General features: G+C 46.0%; 1 protein-coding gene across 1 annotated transcript in view; it reads right to left on the bottom strand.

The window, feature by feature from the left end:
• Nucleotides 1-12,714, bottom strand: part of PLPP3 (phospholipid phosphatase 3) — a 79,049-nt gene that overhangs the window by 11,293 nt on the left and 55,042 nt on the right. The window contains 2 exon segments of the mRNA XM_056815058.1: nt 10,132-10,189; nt 12,044-12,324. Coding sequence (XP_056671036.1) covers nt 10,132-10,189; nt 12,044-12,324 — 339 coding nt within the window.

The raw sequence follows: 12,714 nt of genomic DNA, 5'->3' as shown, positions 1-12,714 counted from the left end.
AGCTAGCAAGTTTCTGAGGCAGATGTTGGGAGGGGGGGTTGGAAGCAACGACTGAGTCCCAAGGAAAAATGTTGTCCCAAAGTGGAATGGGCTGCCGTCGAGATTAGGGCCTCCTTCCTTTCCATAGAAGTGTGTGCTAGCAATCATGGAGGGTATCTGATGAGCCACTGCTGTTCAGGTAGGGGATGGGAGAGCTCATGGCTTCTGGTCAGAATCCCCATTGACTCATCTCCTCAACCCTCACCCACTCCACCCCCAAGCCATTCTTGGGAAACCTTTTGTCCCATGCTCACTTCCCTTCCCTAGGGGTTGGACTTCCCTCTGAGCAATCACTGAACCTTATCTGGCTTCCCTGATTCAGCTATTAGCAGCTCTTGGGAAGGCAAATTTTTTCTGACCCCCATTCCCATAGCAAAGGCTCTCTCTCTGTCTCTGTCTCTCTGTCTCTCTCTGTCTCTTTCTTTCTCTCTCCATTCCTCCTTCCTTCTCTCTGTCTGTGTCTTTCTCTCTCCCTTCCTCCTTCCTTCTCTCTGTCTGTGTCTCTCTCTCTCTCTTCCTCCTTCTGTCTCTCTGCCTCTGTCTGTCTCTCTGTGTCTCTGTCTCTCTTTCTCTCTCACTCACACACTGACACACACACACTCATAGATTTTGTCTTTTGGCCTTGGAAATCAGGCTGAGGCATGGGAAGGGTTACAAGGCAGAAAAAAGGCCCACCTCTCTCTCTCAAGGGTCTCTGGACTTGAATCCCTAAGTCTGGAGCTTAATAAAGATGAAAGTAAATGGCCACAAAATGATATGTAGTAAGAGCAGGAAGGGAGGAAGAGAAAAAAAATAAATGATGGAGGTCAGGAGGAAAAATCCACATTGAGTGCTTGGGTAGGAATTTTACTAATAGCACAGCTAATAGCAGTTTTCCATCTATGATCTCATTCAAACCGTAACATCTTGGAGAGAAAAAGACAAACAGACAGAAGGAAAGGTGGGAGGGCAGGGAGAAGGGCTTGTTTTTTTAATGGGGTAGTTCTGACCATAAGGAGTTGTGAGCAATGAAATACTACCTCCCTACCAATGTCGATTGGGGCACCAAAAGTTAAGAGACTTACCACGGCCACACATCTAGTATATGTCAAAAGGTGGGACCGGAATTTAAACTAGGCCTCCTAGAGATTATGAATTCCCTTTTCTAGGTAAAGAAAGCTAGGGGTCAGAGAAGCTCAACAGCTTTCCAAAACTGGACCCTTATTAATGTAATGACTTTCCCAGAGTCACAAAGCTAGGAGGCAATAGAGCCAGAATTTTAACATAAGACCCTGCTGGCCACCAGAGTCCACCATACCCCACCACCTCTTTCTTCAAGGTGATCAAATTCGTTAAGGACATGGGTTACAAGTAGAAAACAAGGTCCTTTCCTGTCATTCAAGGTTAAAAGGCCTAAACTTGTGTTACTAATCTACAAAAGGAAAATAAAAGAAAATAAAAAATACTATGACTTCTAGCTTTGGGACCCTAGGCAAGCCACTTAATACCTAATGACCAGTCCTTACCATTCTTTTGCCTTGGGATACACAGTATTGATTCTAAGGCAGATGGGAAGTGAGGAAGGGGAGAAAGAAGGAAAGAGAAAAAGAGGAAGGAAGGGAGGGAGGGAGGGAGGGAGAGAGGAAGGAAGGAAGGAAGGAAGGAAGGAAGGAAGGAAGGAAGGAAGGAAGGAAGGAAGGAAGGAAGGAAGGAAGGAAGGAAGGAAGGAAGGAAGGAAGGAAGGAAGGAAGGAAGGAAGGAAGGAAGGAAGGAAGGAAGGAAGGAAGGAAGGAAGGAAGGAAGGAAGGAAGGAAGGAAGGAAAGAAAGAAAGAAAGAAAGAAAGAAAGAAAGAAAGAAAGAAAGAAAGAAAGAAGAAAGAAAGAAAGAAGAAGGAGGAAGGGAGGAAGGAAGAAGGGAGGAAGGGAGGAAGGGAGGAAGGGAGGAAGGGAGGAAGGGAGGAAGGGAGAAAGGAAAGAAGGAAGGAAGGAAGGAAGGAAGGAAGGAAGGAAGGAAGGAAGGAAGGAAGGAAGGAAGGAAGGAAGAAAGGAAGAAAGGAAGAAAGGAAGAAAGGAAGAAAGGAAGAAAGGAAGAAAGAAAGAAAGGAAGAAAGGAAGAAAGGAAGAAAGAAAGAAAGAAAGAAAGAAAGAAAGAAAGAAAGAAAGAAAGAAAGAAAGAAAGAAAGAAAGAAAGAAAGAAAGAAAGAAAGAAAGAAGAAGAAAGAAAGAAAGAAAGAAAGGAAGAAAGGAGGAAAGGAGGAAAGGAGGAAGGGAGGAAGGGAGGAAGGGAGGAAGGGAAGGAAGGAAGGAAGGAAGGAAGGAAGGAAGGAAGGAAGGAAGGAAGGAAGGAAGGAAGGAAGGAAGGAAGGAAGGGAAAACTATGACTTTAGATTTCCTAACTGACTCTTTCCCATAGGCTTGACCTGTAGTCATTGTCATCAAATATCAAAGCTGGGAGGGGCCTTAAAGCATAGAATGAAAATCATTATCGTAGATACAAATGAACCTTAGGAAGGGCTTTAAACCAGAGATAAGAGGTGAAAGAGACCTTAAACCAGAATGTTAGAAATGGAAAAAATCTTGGAATACTTTTTTTGACCTTGTTGAACTACAGAAAGCATTTTAATTACATTTTGTTATCACGTGTATAAATAAATATGACATTCTTCCAGTCCACAATGCATTCTGGGAGTATGTTGTTAAAGGGCCTGGCTAGGTTACCAATTGTCATTGAAGCAACTGATTTTTAGCAATTAAAAGTAGCAGTGCCAACAACAGCTGTCCTGGGGGACTGACTGCCCATTGGCCATGATTGGCTCCCCATCTGGCAGTAAGACAAGCCCCCTCTTCTCCCAGAGCAGGCTACACAGAGGACGGAGGGTCTGGAATGAGAAATGGGTCTGCTCATTACTGGCCAGTCTTCTAGAAACACCCGCAATCCTGTACTTTGGATGAAGCATCTCAGCAATGCTCTGCTAGATACAACGTGCTGTTAAAACCCACAGCTGATCAACAATCTAACAGACTTTCAGTTTGTGCTGGTACCCAAAAAATGAAGAGGAAAAACTAAAGAAAAGAATTGAAATATTCTGGGTTTTCCAGTGGAATTGTGCATCAGCTACGGGAAGGGGAGGGGGGGGGGGAAGAATATGATTCTTGTAACCAAGGAATAATGTTCTAAATTGACTAAATAAAATTTTCTAAAAAACAAAAGAAACTTTCTGGGTTTTTCCCTTCTTCTGCATTTATAACTTTTCCCTAGTCTTGTTCGCTCCGGCCCCATCTCTTGGGGTATACGGTAGATTTGGAACGTCTGTTCCAATTCTGACATTCTTGTCAGAGCCAGGAGGACCCTCAGAGATGAATTCTTGCAACCCACATTGTTTGCAGGAGGTCCAGGGAACGGACAGTGTAGAATCCCTCCATCCACCCACCCACCCACTAACTCACTGGGAGGCGACATCTCCCCTATCTTGCCTGGGCTGCCCTTCTTCTCTGTTTTTCTGCCTTAGGCTGAATAAGGTCTCCTTAGGCAACTGGCTGGCCCCCCACGGCCAGAGGCTCCCCAGATTAGAGCCAGACTTGGTGCGGACACCAAACCCGCTTGAGTCTTACTATAGCTCGGAGCTCTGGTATCAGCAGGCTCGGATTGGTTACAGGTGGTGTCGCCCTGTCTGGGCTGATCTAAGAAGTTGGCACCTGGCAGGTTTCAGCTCGTTCTAAGCAGGGATTTAGGGCTCGGAGTCCCATCCTCATCACCACGGAATGGAGATGCGCTCAAGATTTCTGTTCAAGCAGTTTTGGAATCAGAACCAGGCCTCAGATCCTACTTTAGGCTCTAATTATCTGTGTGACTTTGGGCAAATTCTTTCACTGTTCTGGTGATTATCTACAAAATGAAGGAGTTGAACTAGATGGCCTCCAGAATGTCTTTTGGGCAGCTAAGGTAGCACAGTGGAGAGCGTTCCAGGCCTGAAGTCAGGAAGGCTTGAGTTCAAATCTGGCCTCAGATACTAACTATGCGACCCTGGGCAAGTCACTGAACCCCTTTGTTTCAGTTTCCTCGTCTATAAATGAGCTGGAGAAGGAAATGGCAAGCCACTCCAATTTACTTGGTCAAGTAAACCCCAAATGGGGTCATGAAGAGTCAGACATGACTGAAGAACAACAAAGGTGGCTTTCAGTTCCAAATCTTCCCTTCTACAAAGTTATCATCCCCCTCCTCGCCTTCCTCGTTGAATCAAAAAGTCCAGCTTAGTCAGCCGAGACTCCATTGAAGGGTTAGCATGACGAGGGCTGGACCCTAACTTCTAGAGCTGAGAAATTTCCTCACCAACATTTTGCCGATGGGATTTCCCAACAATGGTGGTCATTTCCCACACACAGGCAGCTTATGAAAACTGAAAAAAGATTCTATTCCAATACAAAGTCAATTCCTTTGACCCAACTTGGTCCAATAGGCCACTTTGAAGTTGCTTAAGAGACTTGGTTATCTCCCACCAATTCAACTGATTGGATTTGGCCCCAAACAATACTACTGCAGGAACTGGGACACCCCAGGTAGCCAGTTATCCAGGGCCTCCAGCTTGAAGCCCATTAGGATTCAAGATAAAAGGAAGGCCTCAGAAACCACAAACGGGGAACAATACCAAAGGCTGTAATTGCCCCTCCTCTCCAGCGCTTGGGTCAGAGGTAAGCCTGGTAAACCTCAGTCAAAGACAGAAGTCAAAGGCTTCCAATAAATAAAATGGCAGGTTGTTCCTTCCCTCAGAGCCCAAAGCAAAGATGGACCCCCTGGAACGTGGATTCCTGCAGAGACCCAGTCACAAATGGAGAGATAAGGCTTTGTCCTACTGATCCCTTTGGAGACATCAAAAAGAGGAAACCATCCTTGCACAGAAGGACTCAAGGATTTACCATACCTGCCCATTGTCCTCCCCTCTAACCTTCATTTCCTCTAGCCTGAAAGCACCATGGAATCTTAGATCAACAGAGACCACTGAATTCTGAGCTCTCAAGCTTCGACACTTATTTCCTAGATGAACCCATCAAGTCACTGATCATTTCTGGGCCTCAATTTTCTCGTCAACAAAACGAGAAGCTTGGAGTAGATGGTCTCTGTGGCTTCTTCTAATTCCAGAGTTTTGGAAAGGAATCTTACTTGGATGGACACAAAGAAAGATCAGAGACATATTTGCATTTTTGTGTGGGGAAAGGAAGAAGGTGGGGAGAAAAGGGAGCAGTTCTTAGAATCCAAGAGTGGGAAGGGATGAGACTGGCTTTGTTTGGTCCAGGAGGCAGAGTTGGGAGAATTGTAGGGAAGTCACAAAGAGATTAAAATAGGTTCGGCCTAAGAAAAACCCTCTTATCCATTAGGGTTGCCCAAAGGGTACTAGGCTGACTCAGGAGACAGTTTTTTACTTCTCTTTGAAAGTCTTCTACCAGGGCATGAGATAAAAGAGTCAAGCAAGGAGACAGGAGGTCTTGGGTTCAAATGTGACTCAGTTTCCCAGCTGTGTGACTTTGGGCAAGCCACTTAACCCCAATTGCTTAGTCCTTACCACTCTTCTGCCTTGGAACCAATACTTGCATTGATTCCAAGATAGAAGATAAGGGTTTGTTTTGTTTTGTTTTTAAAGGAAGTCTTCTACCAAATAGTTTAGGTTTCTTTTCCCAATTCTAAGACTTTTGGGAAGTAAAATCTTCCCAAAAGATGGTACATACAGTCTTCTGCAACCAAGCCAGATACACGTCATTTAATAAACGTTTTAATGATTGGGGCAACTGTAAAATTAAACAATTTCCTTTAACATTAAATCAAATTTTAGAATAAAAGAGAAATTTAAATTTAACTTTAAAGTTAAAAGAGAGCATTCAGTCCAATCTTCTCATCTTTGGAATAATTAATAATTATAACTAACATTTGTATAGAACTTTGGAGTTTGAAAAATACACACACACATACACCCTCCATGCCTCTGGAGTATGATAAGGAAACTGAATTACAGAGACTTTCCATGGCAGGAAGAAGCACAGCTAGAATCGGAACTCATATCCTTGGCCTCCAAACTCAGGCCTCCTTTTCCTGGCCCCAGTACTGTACACAGAAGCCATAAAGGAAATATTTTACCCTTGGACTTGTGACTTCATCGCAGCTCAGTCTTCTGCATTCCATTAAATGGTTTGCAGATGGACAGATCCTGAGGAGGTTCCCCTCCCCACCCTGTTTCCATCACTCTGGGGACAGACAGTTGGACAAATAGTGAAGAATCAGCCCTTTGTCAGGCATTCCATCCACCACCCCACATCTTCCAGACCACCCAGCCTACAGACACCTCTCCATCCTCTGAACGCCTACAGAATGTCTTGTGTGCACCACTCCCTGGGACAATCCAGGATGGGCAATGGGACACCCTTTGTGTGGGGCTGAATGGTCACGACCGCCATTACTGCTCCCGATTGGAAGCCCCAAGGAGGCCCAGAGGTGACCCTGGGCTGTCACAGACTACACCAGCAAAGAGCCAAAGCCAACACTATCAAGTTTTACCTAGCCCAGTGGGCAAAGAGTAGATATTGGATCAAGTAGAAACTGGACCAAATGGATTGACTGGCCCATTCATTCATTCAACAAACATTCATCTATTGCTGATTCTATCTCCCAGAAGGAGAGATCTGAGCATCTCTGTCCTTGGAAAATCTCAGCACCCTAAGAGGTAACATCACAGAGGGGGAAGGGACTAAACAAGTCAAGGAATCGGGGCCTTTATTATACAGATGAGAAGACGAAGGGCCCCGGAGGGCTCATAACAGAGTTAGCAGTAGAGACAGAGAATGACTAGAACACTGTTTCTAACATAAAAATGCCACCCGAGAGTTCCAGCTGGTGAACGCTGGACATCCCATCTACAACAATAAAGGGATCATAGACATCGTCAGAGGATTATCGCTTCAGAGTTGTAAAGGATCTTGAAGGCTGCTGAGTTCAACCCTTCCTCTCATTTACAGATAAGGAAACTGAGTCTCAGCAGCCAAAAGACTTGCCCAAGACCTCACCGAAGAGTCTTCCAGGCTCTGAGTTCAGGCTCTTCTCTACTTGAATTAAAGTTAAAGGAACTCAAGACAACTCCTGCAACATGGAAAGGACGGAAGACGTGGGAATAAGTCAGAGTCCTGGAACCCATCTCAGCTTTAGGAAGCCGCTTAGGGGTTAGCCGGCTTGACCAAGACCCTGCACGTGCTCACCTGCCCTTGGTCCCAAGGCCAGAGCTCTCTTCCTCCCAAGGCTGCCCGTTGCATCCACTCTCACCCTTGGGGAAGTTTTTGCCAGTGTGGAGCCTAAATGTGCCCGCTGCCATTTCCGCCTGTTGTCACCAGAGCTGCTGCCTCTGGGGCCTCGCAGACGGACATTCCCCTTCTCATGGGGAGAGGAGGGGGAGCAGAGGGAGGACGCCACGTGCAGGCTGCAGGTTACTCCTCCCATCTGGGACAAATCCCCCATGACGAACACAGACACACATTTGGTAACGAGGATGGGCAGAGGCAGGAGCACACCAAGGCGGGCCCTGATGTTTGAAGCTCCTCGAGTGAAGGACAGGAGAGTCAGAGCAGCCAAGGCCAATGAGGAGGATGCGAGCTTGGGCAGAGCACACGGCGCTAAGTCAAGCTCTACTGGGGATGGGCTGTGGGACTTTGGGCAAAACACTGGCCCTCTCTGGGCCCCACACTGGAAGGGGCTGGAGATCATCTCGGGTCCCAGCTGTGCTTTCCACAGATGAAATGAAGGCTCTTAGAGATAATTTTCCTGTTTACAGCAAAAATGAGAGCAAGTGGGGGCTGATGGGATGGGCGCCTTTGTCGAGAAGAGTTCAGCGTGGGGGAAAGAGGGCCAGGCTCAGAGAATGATGCATTTGAGGACAATATATGTAGGGTAGAGTAATAGCAATAACTGGTACATATGGATGGATGAAGGATGGATGGGTGGATAAGGAGATAGAGACACAGAGGTGGATGGATAATTGGGTATTTGGAGCATAATTGGATTTTCTCCCAAAAAACAACCTTTTCTACAAATTATGGCATAATACTGAAGGCCTCAAAATGGGGCCGTGCCCGATAGAGGACCAAGAGTAGGCATGGAAGCCATGGCTGAACCCATCAAAGGGCCAACAGACTTCTTTCCCTCTGGCCCAAAAGGTTTCCTTGGAAAATGAGATAAGATGACTTCTAAGATGGGTTTGGATTCAGAACTGGGTTTTCTTGGATATTTACTACTTCTATGACCCTAGGAAAGCCTCGATCTCAGTTTCCAAAAGTCTGTAAAATGGGAATAATAAGTTCCTACCTCACAGTGTGGTGGTAAGAACCAAATGAAATAGCATATAAAGTGCTTCACAAAGCTAAAAGCCCTGCGTGGGTAAACAGGAACTATTATCATTCCCCATCAGACAAATAGCAGCATTTGAGGGAGGATGAGGGGGGCATGCTGTGCGTCAATAGCCTTTAACAAGTCACTCATTCAGAAACCTGCCCCACACCCACCCCACAGAGTCTTGCTAGAATAGTGAATGGCCAAAGGAAAAACATCTCAGTCATTCCAATAAATCTGAAAACAGGCTAGGCCCCTGGGGGACCTATTTTTTCTCTCAATACCTCCTAGGAGTATTGAGGTATTGATAAAAAAGTGTTTTTCACTTGTTTCTGAAAGACGAAATATTTGGAGTGGGGAGAGGGTCTCAAGGTGTCTTCTTTTTAATGAAAGCTGTTGTGTCAAGGCAGGCGGGAACACCTGAACAGTCCTCTCTCTCTCTCTCTCATCTCTCTCTCTTATCTCGTTCTCTCTCTTCCTTCATTTCTTTCCTTTTTTCCCTTCCTTCCTTCCTTCCTTCTCTCTCACTTTCTCTCTCTTCCTTCCATATACTCATTCCCTTTTGCTGTCCTTTTTTCTTTGTCTCTTTTCTCCCTGCTTCCATCTTTTCTTTCCCTCCCCTTCTCCCCTCCCTGCCTATCTTCTCTCTCTCTCTGCCATTCAGAAAGATGGCTCTACCCAAGATTCCTTTGGTCCATCTTCTGTTTCCCTAGGGTCCAGAAGTTATTTTTTCTAATTTAATTTCCTTGTGGGAGAGAGAGAGAGAGAGAGAGAGAGAGAGAGAGAGAGAGAGAGAGAGAGAGAGAGAGAGAGAGAGAGAGAGAGAGAGAGAGAGAGAGAGAGAGAGAGAGAGAAGGCATATGGCTCAAAAATAAATAAAATCTGTGTTTAATGTTTTTTCAAGTTGGGGCCCACCTCTCAGCTTCACATCCAAGATAGCAGGAAACTGAGGGGCCTCCTACCTTTGAGAGGATCGGGGAAAAAAAATAACGCTTTCCTGCTCTTTTTTTTCAAATTCCTAAAAATGTTTTTCAACAAACCCAAATCTACGCCCATTTTCCAAACAGGTTCCCCCTCCCACCTCTGTCTGACCTCCTCAGCCCCTTTTAGTGAGAACTATCCCCGGGCCAAAGGCAGGAAGTGCCTCCTCACACCTGCCTCATGAAAGGAAGGACAGAGCCAAAGTCCATGACAAAGACAAACAGAGAAGCCCACACAGTCTAGGTCTGGCATGGGCTTCAGGAAGCAGGCCTGGTCACTGGCATCGAGACGACCGCCACATAGACTCAGTCACCTGCATCTATCCGTAATTCCTTAAAAGTGAAAAGGACTTTGTTTCCCCAACACTTCTTTTCTCATTTTACAGAAAGAAACTGAGGACTAGACAGGAGTAGTGGTTTGTCTGAGGTCCAAGAAAGTGGCAGGGCCAGGACAGAATTTAGGCATCAACTCAGCAAGTCTCCTTACTGGGACTCCACTCTCTGGTCCAGCACACAAATTCTACCTTAACCAAAGGGACAACTCAAGGCAGCAGAGCACCTTGTGCTTAGAAAACAATTGGTCCAAATTTGTCAGATGGGATGTGGTTCACCCGAGTTCAAACAAACAAGGTAGGACGTAGCTTTAACAGCAACCCAGGGCTTTGGGCTCCTCTTCCAATGTTTTGTCTGCATTTTCAGCATGGAGCCCAGTCTGCCTGTGGCTAAAGGCACCAAAGTGAGGCAAGCTACAGGTCAGCCTTGGGGACTTACCGCCAAGTAGAGCATGGTGTACATGGAGAAGGAGGCATGGCCGGAGAAGAAGGACTTCCTGCAAAAGAGAGAAGAGGGTGAAGGAAATGCAGTTGAGTCAAGACTCAACCACCTGGGACAGTTCCATGGCTCAGTGGATGGAGAGCCAGGTCTAGAGATGGAAGGTCCAGGATTCAAATCTGGCCTCAGACACTTCCTGACTGTGTGACCCTGGGCAAGTCACTTAACCTCACTGGCTTAATTCTTACCCCTCTTTAGCTTTGTAATGATTCTAAGGCAAAGATAAGGGTTTAAAAGAAAAAAAAAAGAAAAGATGACCACATGAGAGAGGAAAGGTAAGTTTAGGGCTTCCCTAATCCCATTGGAGAATGTCAATTCTTGTACTCAGTCAGTGCTTACAAACACTGGCATCTAATTGGTGTTAATGGGAAACTGACATGGAATTTACGTCACACAATCTCCAGGGTTGGAAGGGATCTCAGGCGCCATTTTGTCCAAACCACATCCGAAAAGAATCCCCATAGTGAACACCTAGGGGTTGCCTAGACTCTGCCTGAAGACCACCAAAGCAGGGGAAACCACTTCTGAGGCAACCCATCCCAGTTAGTTATTAAATTGTTAATTAATTTAATAGTAATCACCATAATAATCAAGCACCTCTCTTCACAGCTTCCACCCACTCATTGATTTGTGTGTAACAAGTCCAATCTCTCCTGTGACAGCTTAGACAGTTGAAAACAACTCACACATTCCTACCCTCTGCCTGCAGAGTTGTCTTTTCTCCAGGCTATATAGCTTCAGTTCTTTTATCTGATCCTCATGTTATGACAGAACATTGGACTTGGATGCAGAAAGATCCAAGTTCCAATCCTGCCTCAATACACTTACTAATTATCTGACCTTGTACAAGTCACTTAAGTTCCATAAGTCGCTTTGTACCTTGTACAAGTTACATAAGTCATTTCTGCCTGCCTCAGTTTCCTCATCTATAAAATGAGGAGTTGGAAGAGATGGTTACTGAGATCTCTTCTGGCTCTAGACCTATGGTCTTAGCATCAATCTTGAGTTCCTGGTGACCAAAAAAATTTCTCTTTAGTAGCTAACCTTTTTGGGGATAGGGCTCCCTATTATATGTCACGCACTTTTACCAAGTGCTGGGGGAGGAAAGGAGTCTCGCCCTCAAGAAGCTTATTTCAAGGTTTACAAAGTGAACATAAGTCAGTGAGGTGGAAAGTCTGAGTAATATTAATTCCATTTCTCAGATGACCAAACTGAGGCTCAGAACTTAAGTGGTTTGTCTGGGTGAACATCCTAGTACCAACATCAACAACATGGAAATAGGTTCTGACCAAGGATACATGTGATACCCAATGAAACTGCCTGTCGGCTGTGGGAAGGGTGGAGAGAGGGGAGGGAGGGAAAGAATATTATTCTTGTAACCAAGGATTAATGTTCTAAATTGACTAAAAAAAAATAAAGAAATTCATGCAGCAAACAAAAAGAACTTAAGTGGTTGCCCAGGGTCCCAAAGCTACTAGACACTGATGCAGAATTCTACCCAGATACCTGGGCTAGAATCTAAGCTTTTTCTCTAACACCCAGGAAGGTGGCAATTTCTGTTGATTTTATTTTGGGGTGAAAGACGACCCTGTAGTCATCTTCCTTCCTTCCTTCCTGCCTAAATCTGGCTCCTATGTAGTTGCTTGACTGTTGTCCCACCTGTCCCACTGTGAGATCACTTGTGAACAAAGAGAGTTTTCCCTTTCTTTCTTTTCTAGCCCTTCACACAGTGATGGCACACGGTAAGTGCTAACGGACTCTGGACCTGGCTGAGGATGCCCATTGTCCATGTGTGTTCCCCTGAGGCCCCCTTCGGTCCTCTCCTGGACACAGCTGTCAGCCTCGCTCTTACCTGGCTTCCTGGACCCTGCTGTCATCTCCTCTGCAGTCATAGATCTGGACGTAGCCCACGGAGCAGTTGACTTTACTGAAGTCGGGGTTGCAGACTTCTAGGAAGTGGGGCCTCAGGCGGCCAACAGACACCTTGGCGATGTCCGTGAAGGACTGGCTGATGGCGCAGCCAAAGACGAAGCAGCCCACCTGCTTGTAGAGGGCAGCCACATAAGGGTTCTGGATCACAGATGGAGATTTCTCCTTCAGGTAATAGATGCGGTAGAACTCCCCGGTAATGATCTGCAGTGGGCAGAGGAGATGAGCAGTGGGACCGTTAGACTAGGCCAAAAGAGTTGGGAGAGAAGAGGGGAGAGGAAGGGGGGAGTGTGGAGGGGATCCAGAGAGAGAAGACCGGGGGAAGGTGTCCTTGGAGAAACCAGAGAAGGATTCTCCTAGGACTGTGCCAGGGAGAGAGGCATTGGCTAAGAGGAGGCGAGCAAACCATGGCATCGGAGACCCAGAGGGGACACTTAGAGAACAACAGTCCAATGGACCACCATTTTGCATGCAAAAAAGGCACCCACCCCAGGAATGACTAGCACCACCAAGTCTGCTACCAACAACTAGCATTTAGAGTTCAAGAGGAAAGTAGATTGAGGACCAGTTTGGTGGCTGGAAAAGTAAGTTCCA

This window comes from Monodelphis domestica, chromosome 2, assembly GCF_027887165.1.
Source record: "Monodelphis domestica isolate mMonDom1 chromosome 2, mMonDom1.pri, whole genome shotgun sequence".
NCBI lineage: Eukaryota > Metazoa > Chordata > Mammalia > Didelphimorphia > Didelphidae > Monodelphis > Monodelphis domestica.
Note: the sequence above shows the minus strand (reverse complement) of the source record. Positions and strands in the feature narration are given on the sequence as shown.